Source organism: Nematolebias whitei, chromosome 2, assembly GCF_014905685.2.
Source record: "Nematolebias whitei isolate Nwh7 chromosome 2, NemWhi1, whole genome shotgun sequence".
In the NCBI taxonomy this organism is placed as follows: Eukaryota; Metazoa; Chordata; class Actinopteri; order Cyprinodontiformes; family Rivulidae; genus Nematolebias; species Nematolebias whitei.
This window is the reverse complement of record NC_056499.1, coordinates 28,078,142-28,089,481: the sequence shown is the minus strand read 5'-3', so window position 1 is coordinate 28,089,481 and position 11,340 is coordinate 28,078,142. Positions and strand designations below refer to the sequence as shown.

The following is an 11,340-nucleotide window of genomic DNA, read 5'->3' as shown; positions in this document are numbered from 1 at the left end:
CTAAAACACTTGCAGAAGTGCTCCGATTATGTCAAGTTTGAAGATGATAAAAAGCTAAATATGTTCTTATTGAAATTTGTACGAAAAACATTCAAAGTAGGATACAATAACTGATAGACTTAATTTTGTTGTGTAAAATGCACTGACTGACCGTCAGATCATCTCTAGATGTTCGAGATCAGTGCTTAGAGCTGACAGCAGCAGAGTGATCTCCCTGCACAAACAAACGAGGAGCTCAAACTTCTCAAAGAATGTTCCTTTTTGTACTTTACTCTTCCTAGCCTGGTGAGGTGTTAGATGTAGACTAAATTAGAGGTTATGTTTCAAAAAGTATGCAAAAACAAAGTATTTACACACTCAAATGTACATATTTTATTGAATGAGATATTTAATGACAGAAGGTGACAAATATGCAACAAATAAAAAGTTTCCGTCAGCATTCCTGGTGTCACAGGTTGAGGATGAAGGGATTGACCTTCATCATGTAGGCTGGTTTCAGGTACTGCTCCAGTTCACTCTTCTTCACCCAGAGCAAAGCAGGGTTTGGCTCTTTGGATGGAGGTCTGTCTGTCAGGATGGCTTTGAAGAAGAACACCTTTCTTCCGAAGGAGCTCTCCGTCCGAGCAGCTCTGGGCAGTTTGTACTTGTAGACACCGCAGGGAGCGTTGCTGAGGAAAGTCGCCTTGAAACTGTCTCCTGCAGGAAAGAGAACAGGCTGAAAGTTCAATCAGAGCAAGACAAAAGGTTGAAGCACAGACGCAGCAGGTTTCCTGTATTTGGTCCCACCTTTCTGGGTTAACAGTGTTGGACTGCTTTAATTAAGGTGTTGCAGTGTTTCAGCCTCATCCTCTGCTTTAACGACACACTTTTTAATCTAATCTCATGTCAAGCAAATCCCTGTGGACCCAGCTGGCTCAACAAAACAATGAAGAAGCAACATTCAGTTCCCACTGAGTCCAGCTATATTAAAAATGGATCAACGTGCGCTTCTGAAGGACACTTTAAATAAAAACCTCCTTCAAATGCTTTATGTTAATGTCAAGCAAAAAAAGCATTAAAAGGAAAGTGATTGATAGACCAAGCAAGTAATAAGTTTATGAATAATGAAATAGTCTAATAAAGACTGTCAAGTGGCATTTTATTTAAACACAGTGTGGATTAAAGACCGTTCATCCAACTAGATGCAAAGAATTTAACGTTTTGTACTTAATCTCTGCAACGTGAGGGATTTTACAGGCTTAATGGAAATACAAGCGTCCACAACTTACTTTTCATCACCTAAATATTATAGATGATACATAGGTAATAAATATAATATAGAACATGCTCTTTATTAATGTATGAATGCATATTTTTCAAAGGAAACTGAGCCTTAATCTGTCTTTTAAATGGACTTTTTGTGTGACTGTGTACAAGTAGCCAATGTGTTTGCTGCAGCCAAGAGAAGCAGAAGTTTGAGCCCAGGTTGCATCAGGAAATGCATCTGGCTAAAAAAAAAAATTGATTGCCAAACCTTTCATGCGAGTTCACTCATTGTGGCGAATCCTGAAGGAGGGAGCAACCGGAAAATAAAACAAGAGTAACAGCGCTTTTGTGTAGGTGCACTTCCCATGACAGGTTTGTATTTGGCAGAAAGGCTTTAACTGCACAACTTTTATCAATGGATTTGTGTTCGGCTCAAAGTCTGTATTTTAATGTTCTGAATTATATCACACAAACTTAGTTAAATTTGTAGTTATCCTCGTAGATTTGTGCTTTTTTTTTTTTTTTAAGCTGAATTCACACTTTGTGATATTGATTGCAAGGATGCACCGATCCACATTTTTTTTACTTCCAATCCGATACTCAAATCTGGATATCAGCCGATACCTTTCCGATAACATCATCATTATTGATTTTATATGAGGCTGGCTGTAATAATCTCCTCTCTACAGGCAAGTACAATTTGTACTATTTTTAGTATTTTACATTGCTTTATATTGTAGCTGTTTTTGTTTAATTTTTTTAATATAATTTTCTTGTATTTTTCAATTCATATGCTTTTTTTATGATTGTCTACTGTTGTACTGATAAATACCTCCTGGAGGGTAAACTATATCTTGGCTGAAAGTATCAAGCTGTGAAGTCCTTCGTTTTCTACAACTGATAGCGGTTGGTCATTAATTACGTTGAAGTTTAGCAGCTTCTTGGTAAACATTCGAGCTCCGTGTCTTCATCGGTGAGTTGATCTTGTTCAATCTGAAGCAGGCAGTCTGATTTCGGTCAGCCGTGCTCAGTCTCCCCCTCCTCTGAGACGAACAGACTGAACGGGGCAGATTGGACATGGCTGACCAGGGTCAAGTTGCCCGTTTCGGGTTCAGTGAGAGCAGCAGACCGCTGAAGCCACGGAGCTCAAATGTCCATCGTAAAACTAACTTTACTGCGGTTTAATGTGGTGCTATGGCTCTGCAGACACTGCACGTTGCTGTCTTGTTTTGTGGTGTTTCTAGTGTAAAATACTTCCACACAGCGGACATGTTTCGATGAAAAGTTGGTTAGCCGTTAGCCACAGTGCTACTGCACATTTCAGCTGGCTGCAAACTATGAAATGGATTTCCTGAATGTGAGGTGGGTCTTATTACTTTGGGTTCATGAGACACGGTCGTTCAGGAAACCCATTCCATAGTTTGAAGCCAACTTGCAGAGCAACTGGCAGAGAATCACATGTGGAGAAGTTTCATCAGACACAGACATGCATCATGCATTGGAAATCTCTGCAGGTTGGATCGGAAAAATCAGATACGTAAATTACACTGGTATCGGAGGCTGATACCGATACCGGATTGGATCGGCCCCATCCCTAATTGATTGATTTATATTTTCTATGTATTTTGTGTTTACCTTCCAACGAACTAAAGACACAATTAGCTACTGCCTTAAAACACATAAACCTAACAAACTAGCTAACCTGTAATGCCCAAAAGATGATAGTTTTGAAAGAACAATGTTATATTTAAGCCTGTCACGATAACAAATTTTGCTGGGCGATTAACTGTCTCAGAAATGATCGCCGTTAGAAACATTTTATGTTGTTGGTGTTATTTCATTTGTTAACACTAGAGGGAGTAATATGCTACCTGTCATTGACTCCACACCCATAAAAGCCAGGTGCAAAGGTGCACACGGGTGATGAGACAGGACCGAGGCAAACAGTTTTTTGACCTTGTAGCATGTAACGTGAAAGCTGTGTTAGAAAGTTAATGGAAGTGCAAGAAGTGTGATTGGAACCTTTTTGCAACATCTACGAAATATGGAAACTTAAAATGGAGGTAAGTAACGCATGGACTTTGTTAAAATACAGAAAATAAATTACCGTTTTACAAAAGAAACTGATTAAAGAACACTTATTAGGCACGCATCAAAACAGTTGTCAACTCATCACCTGTGGTGATCGAGCCACAAAGGAAAAGTTTGGTCCCCACAATCGCGATAAACAATAATATTGTTTGAAATTTGACAATAATTAGTAATTATTGTCAAATTTAATAAGAAATATTGGTTAATTTGTTTTGAGTGTAGTAACTTTTTTGACCACCAGATGGCAGTATACGACTGTTTGAACCGAAGGATGGATAGTGAGGGAACAAGCGGAGTTTCTCTTTAAGAAAAATGGGAGGGAGGCTCCTTGACGTGACATGGGCTGTCTCTCTTCGGTTCTCAAAATGGCGGACGCTCTGTGTAGTTTGACCTCTTTAACATAGCATTTTTCGCACAAAGCTTTTAATAAAAAAATCAGTAAACAAGTTCTCAGCTTCTTTTTGCAGAGAAAAACAACTTTTTAGATGAAGGCATGGGTTTCAATCGTGAATTTTGGAGCTTTGACAAGACGGAAGTTTTTTCTCCCTGAGGTCAGTCTGTTAGCTGGTAGCTTAGCTTCTCAGCTTAGCTACATTTAATGATTAAAAAAAAAACGCAATTTTGGACGTTTAAAATGGATTTTAAAGAGAAAGGAAGGGGTCTGTGAAGAGCACCGGAGTTGAGCTTTTTGTCATCCAGTGTCTTCAGTAGAAAGAGAGACATGAAGAAAAGATAAAGCCGATAAATGAAAATGAGGATGATCATTTTCATTTATCATGAGATTGATTTATTGTTTATTGCGACAGGCCTAGTTATATTTTCAAAAGAATATGGTAATACCTTCATATCTTTTCAAGCACTGTTTATTTAATTGGTTTAAAAGAAAATGTTACTTTTAGAAAGAAAATATGGACAACATTTGGAAGTGCATTCCTAGCCAGTTTTATTCAGCTGTAGCACAGCTAGGAATGTTTACCAACCTGCACCCAACCACAGGGCTAAATTATTAAAAACATAATCTTGATAAGATCCAATGTTATCTGCTCCACTTTTTCCATCAGAGAATTTCTCTCCTTCAGTGTTTGAGGCAGCGCAGCAACAACCACTCGCAGAGCAGCTCGAAGCAAAGATGGCAGAGAAACTTAAAATGTGTAAACTTTTCAAGAGTTAATGCTGATAATGATCTGAACAGGGGAACAAGTCTTTTGCGTGTTGGGGTAAAACAAACCCAATTTTGCCTGAACATTTGAGAAAAGAAACGTTGGAAAGAGTTATATTTTAAAGTACCCCAACCAATAAATAAATACAATTAAAAAAAACTGGGGAAAAAACAAATGATGAAAAGCTTAGTAGATAAATGGCAAGTATTAGATCCCCTTCAATCCAGTCAGAATGCTGGCTGCCACAGATTGATTCAGTGTCCGCGTGGCACACAGATTACAAGCAATTAGTCAATAACCATGGGCCAGACCAAAATTTCAAAGGGCATCAAAGACAAGACAGTAGATCTGTACAGGACTGGAATGGGCTGCTCTTGAAAAAATAGTCCATGCATTCATTACAGCTCAGCTGGCCTACTGTAACTCACTTTATGTTGGGGTCAGTCAGGTCTCTATTTCACATCTCTAGCGTGTCCAAATCTGCAGCTCGGCTATTAACAGGAACTCACAGGTTTGAGCATATTTCACCAGTTTTGTCCTCCCTTCACAGGCTCCCTGTGCATGTCAGAATTTATTTAAAAATTTGGTTGACCTTTAAGTACCTAAATGACCTTGCACCCTCATGTCTCTCTAACCTACTCCAATCATATGTTCCTTCTCGGGCAATGAGAACATCTGACCAGCTGCTTTTGGTTGTACCAAAATCCAGGTTGAAGCTCAGAGGAGATCGGGCTTTTTCAGTCATGGGCCCTAAACTTTGGAACAATCTGCCCCCCAACGTTAGACAGGTCACTTCACTTCCTGTTTTTAAATCTCTCCTAAAAACACACCTGCATTCACTGATGTTTAACAGTATGATTTGATTTAATATTTCATTGTTTGTGTTTTTTTACATTTTAATTTTTGATGCTTTTAATTACATCTTATTTTTTTACTGCCTTGATCTTATTAAGAAGCACTTCGGTAACAGCTGCTGTTTTAAATGTGCTTTATAAATAAATATGACTTGACTACTGAGCCATCATCAAGAAGCTTGGTGAGAAGGTGACAGCTGCTGGTGAGCATGTTCAGAAATGGGAAAATAAATAAAAAAATCAAATGCATGCAAGAGCATGCCTCAGGGGGTGAGGATTATCGTCAACAAGGTAGGCAATCAGCTCATAACTACATGGGGGGAGTTTGTTAAAAACCTGATGGCAGTTAGGACCACAGTCATCGAGAATGCTAAAATCAAGCTCTTTGGCATCAACTTGACCTGCAGTGTTTGGAAAAGAAATGCAGAGTGCCACAATCAAGCACATGGGTGGTAACATTATGCTTTGGCGCTGTTCTTATGCTAAAGGTATAGGTCAACTTCTCTGCACTGAGGGGCCAAAGGATGAGCACACATAAATAAAATCTTGAAGAACCTTCTTCTCTCAGGCAGACCAGAAAGCTGAGTCATGGGTGCGTCTTCTAGAATGACGGTAACCCAAAACATACCTTCTAGGCAGCAAAGCAATGGCTGAAGAAGAAGCATATTAAGATCATGAAGTGGTCTTTCTAGTCTCCAGACCACAGAAGAATAGAAAATCTGTGGAGGGACCTGCAGCTTTTAGTTGTCAAATGGCAGCCAATAAACCTAAAGAACATAAAGTTTCTGTAAAAAGGAGTGGGTCCATTAAAATCCATCCTGAGATGTGAGTAGACCTGGTGACAAATTATGAGAAACATCTTGCCATGACGCTCACTAACAAAAGTTTATCCACCAAGTCATGTTTAGCTTGGGGATCTAAACCTTTTACGATTTTTGAAAAGCAGCTGCTGTTTAATGAGAACAACATGCCTAAGGTAGATTTGGAAAAGTAAAATTACTTTAGTAAAGTATTAATAAGAAGAAAATGAGTTTGCTGAATCCAGAACACAGCAGTTTGTGTGTGAGCCTTAATAACATGTGTTACCTGTAATGGCGGTGAGGGCTTTCTCAGCAGTCTGTCGCAGTGTTTCTCCTTCCTGCCACGAAGCCTGAGGCAGCAGCCACAGCTTCTCACCACCAACCTGCTGCTGGGCTAGAAGAACCAAAGAGTCGGAAAGGCAACGCTCCACCGAGGTCAAGTCCTTATCTATGTCAGCTAAAAAAACAGAGGAAAAGAGAAGGGTGAAAAGTGCATACTGTGCCTGTGTGAGACAATTTTATTATCTTCCCAAATGTCACAGGCAGGAAAATACACATAGAAAGTTCTGAAGCAGACGTTTTATCAGTGAAATAAAAAGCCTTTCATTCCCTGGTAACTTGAATTAAATTAGCTCTTAAATTTCTTCGCTTGATCCATTTGTGGAATTCTTTTCTTGGTAAATAATCCCCATAAAATGACAGATAATTCCTCAAGTACAATTATAACACAGTACGCAATCAAAAACTTTCATGTTGCCTACAGCGGCTAAACACACTTCCCTGCACTAACCTTTGACCCTTGGAGCCAACTGGAAGTTCTGAAACGCCTGTTCCCAGTCATCTTCCAAGTCCTGAGCCAAGATGATGTCCTGGTCATCACTGCCGTCAGCTTCGTCCAAGTTATAGTCATCAGCCTGCTTCCGACTCATTCTCTCGGCGTCCTCGAGCAGCCGCAGCTCATGGTCCGACAGCAGGCTTTTCTCCAGTTCAACCTGAAATTAATTCAGAGTGAGTCTCTGCCTCAGTGTCTAAGACACGAAGACGGTGACTGGGTGTTACCTTCTGCAGAGCAGTACAGCTGTCAGCAAACAACTTATTCTACACTAAAACCCAGATGAATGTTATATTGGTGCTGGTATAGGAAAAAGAATACTAAAACTAAAATTTAGTATGTATTAAAAAGAAACATTATGAAGCTGATGAATTATATGACTTTCTATGGCTGCTCCTTTAGCAGAAGACAACCATTTTATTTGACTGCAGCATCAAGTTATTTAGCAGTTTCTTTTTTAAAACGGCAAAAAAATAAATAAATAAAAATAAATTGGTGTGGTGTTCAGTCAACTCTTGTACTGAACACCACACGGAGGAAGGAAGTCTTCCTGGACTTCAGGAAACTGAGGTTAGACGCACCCCCCGCCCGCCCCCCCTACATCAATGGTGAGTGTGGGGAGAGTGTACACAGCATCAGGTTCCTGGACTCTCAGATATCTACTGACCTCTCCTGGTCCTGCCAACACAAAAGCCATCTTGAAGAAGGCTCAGCATCGTCTTCACTTCCTGATGTGCTCAGGAGGAATAATGTGGCAGAGAAGCTCATGGCGAACTTCTACCGTGCTTCTATCACAAGTGTGCATCTCAGTGTGGTTTCCTCACTGCACTGAGGTAGACTGAAAAAGGCTTCAGGGGGTGGTGAACACCACACAATCTGTCATTGGCTGCCCCCTCCCCTCTTTAAAGTCCATCTTTACCTACAGGTGTCTCAGCAGAGCCACCAACACTGCAAAAGGCCGTTCACATCCTGGCTCTCACCTCTTTGAATTTTTGCTCACAGGCAGGCACCTGATCCATCAGGACCTGGACCACCAGACTCGGGGACTTTTTTTTTTCCTCAAGCCATCACACTCTTGAACACACACATGCATTGACAAACTGATCAACTTTTTATACATTCAATGTGCATGTGTGTGCTGTACACCAAACAAATTCCTGTACAGGCACCTTGAGAGAGACTCTGCAGTTTTGTTGTTCTTAAGGCAATGACAAATAAAGTTTGATTGATTGAGTCATTCATTCATCAATTAAATATGTATAGCATTTTTATTATACAATATTCTCTTATAATTTAACCTCCTAAGACTTGAACTCTTGCGTATGTGGATGCCAGGTCCAAGGAGGTTAAAGAAATTAGAAAAGTAACAAATGAGCTGTGTGCTTGGAATTTTACTGAAAAAATTGTTGTCAAAGCTGTGATATAAAGTTTTTAATTAGAAATAATACGTGAAATGATAGCGATAATAAAGACAAAAAATAATTAATTTGTGTTTTATAATAAATCTGTTTTTATTCACTGATGTTTTTTTTAACCCTCCTGTTATGTTACAGGTCAAATTGACCCGTTTTAAAGTTTGAAGATCTAGGAAAAATAGTTTAAGTGTTTTTTTCATTATGAAACTTCTTCTGCTTGCCTTAATTAGTGTAATCAACATATAATGTGAAATTGGTTCATCTCACATATTTGCAACCACCCCCTGCATGTTTAATATCACATAGATACTGTTTGGGTCAATTTGACCTAGCAGTCAAACTGGAGGTAAAAGTGTGTAAGAAATGTCAGAGTATTTATTTATTTGCAACTGTGAGACATTTTTCACCCCAATCACAGACAAACACACAAAGCATTCCTTTATGAAATGCATCTACATTGTTACACCTTGTCAGTGTCTACGTTTTTAGTCGATATTGGCTGCATTTGACCTTTGACTTGAATATGTACATTTCAATTTTAGCTAACGGTGTGATGGAGTTTGACACTCCTACCACACAAAAGGCAATACACATTTGGCACCGTTTTGGTCCCTTCAGTCCATCTCCAGTAAGCACAGATTTGCGTGAAATTTTTAAGTGGTATACACAGGGTATTTATCTCCAGACAAACCTGCTGCAACATGTCATTGAAGCGCTGCTCCAACGGACTGAGGTCCGCGGAAATAACAGGAAGCCTCTGAAGACACACCGCTGCCATCATAGTCCAAGGAGAGCTCGCTCTCTCCGTCTCATGTTTGGCTCGAAGAGTCCCTTTACTAACCGAAGTCATGGAAAAGTGCCGACATCCTTCGCTCCTGACGCCTGACCTGCTAAAATGAGATAAAACCTTCCACCAGGTGCGACCAGCCATCTTTCTACAGGGCGCAGCCATCTTGTCATGCTACGTTCAAAGTGTGTATTCAAAGAAATCGTGATGTCTTCTCTGCAGCTTCGCATTTACCACACGTTGAAGTTAAAAGTTTGTAACTGTAATATTTCATAAAAAAATAAAAATACTATGCCCTTAATGTAAACTGATTAATAATTCAAGACGTCAAACGAGTATTTTTCTTATAAAACTCGTTTTTTCAAGGCTTTTTGAAACTCCTGAAGGCAGCATTTTGTCAAGTCTACCCACAATTCTTTGCTGTGAAACGGACGACCCATTATGTGAAAACTGGGGGGGTTACTGTTCTGCTTAAAAAATTAAAAAAAACTATAGTAATGTATTTTCTAAGTACTTATGTGTTATTTAGTTTATAAATCATATTTTTTGTCTAGTTTACAAGCAATATAGTACAGATTTTGGCTATATTATTAGTTTTATAATCGAGCTTCCTCTCATAAGTGGTTTAGTCTGTGCAGCACAGTCAGTTAGCCGTCTCTCCTTCAATGTCACGTTTGTTTTGCTAAACTGTTTGATATTAACTGTAAATTCGTATTTTTGTTTCAGAAAAATGTTTAATTTCAGATGTATTTTCCGTAATTCCGTCAGCTCCGTATGTCGACAGATATCCGCCTCGCTAAACGGAAACGGGACCTCTCTGTAAGTGTTTTTACGAGACTTGCTGTTAGCTAATGGCTAGCTCTGACTGATTGAAATGCCTAATTTTACATTACTAAACCTAAAGTCTAGCTAGTAGAATTATCCATCTCGGAAATAAAAAAAAGATGTGTGTTTAGGGTTGGAAGAGTGGGGGAGCCGCTGCAGAGATCGTTGCATTGCAGCGCTGTGAGACTTCAGGAGGCTGAAAAAACATCACAAGCAAACTCTGGGGAAGGGTTCAGGTCAGACAACATCTGCACACTTTATCACATCTGTCTGCTGTTTCAAAATGTCCCCGGGCTGTGAGATATAAATGATAACATATCTCCTTTAAACTGCCTCAGCTCCCTGGTTCACAACACAGTTTTATTCCTGTGTCATGGAGTTATTCATTGTATCCTGATGCATGCTCAATATATAATATTCATTGTAGTTTTTACCTTTCAGCTATTTTCCTCCTCTTCCTGATCAAGACAGCCCACTGCGATGGGACGGGAAGAAGTTTGAAGAGTTACCAATTATTCACATTAAAGCAACATATAACAAGTAAGTGGAGCCAAATCTAGTCTGTGGCAATCTCAGCAGCCAAGATATACATTCATTTTTACTCTGTTCCAATTTAGTTAATAAATCCAACAAAGTTCAGTTAGGTAATCTGGATTATTTATTTATTTTTTTGTTGTTATTGTTGAGACGTTTTGTCCTTCTTCCAAAGGACTTCATCAGTCCAAGGAGCCACAACAAACTAATGCCCATTTTGCACTGCCCCTAATCAGCCCCAACTCTGCTCAGCCCGGCACACCCCTACTCAGCCTGGCTCAGCTCAGCCTGGATTTGCACCTGCACTTTAGGACCGATTCTGGAGGCGTGTCCAGAATCCAAGTCCTGCTAATGAGAGTTCTGTGACTCAAAGCAGTCTGCTCCTCAGATAAATAATATTAAATTATTTTTCTATATGTTAACTTATTTTATATATGAATATTTCTGTTCAGTGCCCTGACACGACTTCAAATCACAAAACAAGCATTACACTTTAAATTAAAGCTTTAAATCAAAGCTAAACTTTAATTCAAAGCTAATTAACAATAATCTGTATACAAGAAAAAAATCTGTATACAAGAAACAAAACCATACCATACCAATTTATTTATAGAGCACTTAAAACAGCAACAAGGCCAACCAAAGTGCTGTACTGACAGAACAACAGGTAACACACAAAGCAAAATACAAAATGAGGTAAATCAGAATATAGACATAAAAACGATGCAGATAATGACGACAAACCAGTGTGGAGCATACAGGATCAAAACACAGATCATCTTGTGTTGAAAGCTATT

General features: G+C 39.2%; 2 protein-coding genes across 2 annotated transcripts in view; one reads left to right on the top strand and one right to left on the bottom strand.

The window, feature by feature from the left end:
* Positions 1 to 448: 448 nt before the first annotated feature.
* Positions 449 to 9,360, bottom strand: mrpl46 (mitochondrial ribosomal protein L46). The gene is made up of 4 exons (XM_037697607.1): positions 9,089 to 9,360; positions 6,941 to 7,142; positions 6,437 to 6,607; positions 449 to 696 (listed from the first exon to the last, which is right to left on the bottom strand). The coding sequence occupies exons 1-4, from the start codon at positions 9,347 to 9,349 to the stop codon at positions 449 to 451; spliced, it is 882 nt and encodes a 293-aa protein (XP_037553535.1). The 5' UTR covers positions 9,350 to 9,360.
* A 469-nt stretch (positions 9,361 to 9,829) lies between these two features.
* mrps11 (mitochondrial ribosomal protein S11) overlaps positions 9,830 to 11,340 on the top strand; it is a gene marked incomplete in the record, with an annotated part of 17,724 nt that continues 16,213 nt past the window's right edge. The window contains 3 exon segments of the mRNA XM_037697608.1: positions 9,830 to 10,003; positions 10,141 to 10,245; positions 10,451 to 10,549. Coding sequence (XP_037553536.1) covers positions 9,915 to 10,003; positions 10,141 to 10,245; positions 10,451 to 10,549 — 293 coding nt within the window.

Bases quoted from the DNA above. Each gene is read 5' to 3' on its own strand.
- mrpl46 (XM_037697607.1), bottom strand. From the start codon at position 9,349: ATGGCTGCGCCCTGTAGAAAGATGGCTGGTCGCACCTGGTGGAAGGTT. The intron at 7,143-9,088 runs GTTTGTCTGGAG...AATTAATTTCAG, and splicing joins TCAATGACATGTTGCAGCAG to GTTGAACTGGAGAAAAGCCT. The intron at 697-6,436 runs GTAACACATGTT...TCTTTCCTGCAG, and splicing joins AGCCCTCACCGCCATTACAG to GAGACAGTTTCAAGGCGACT.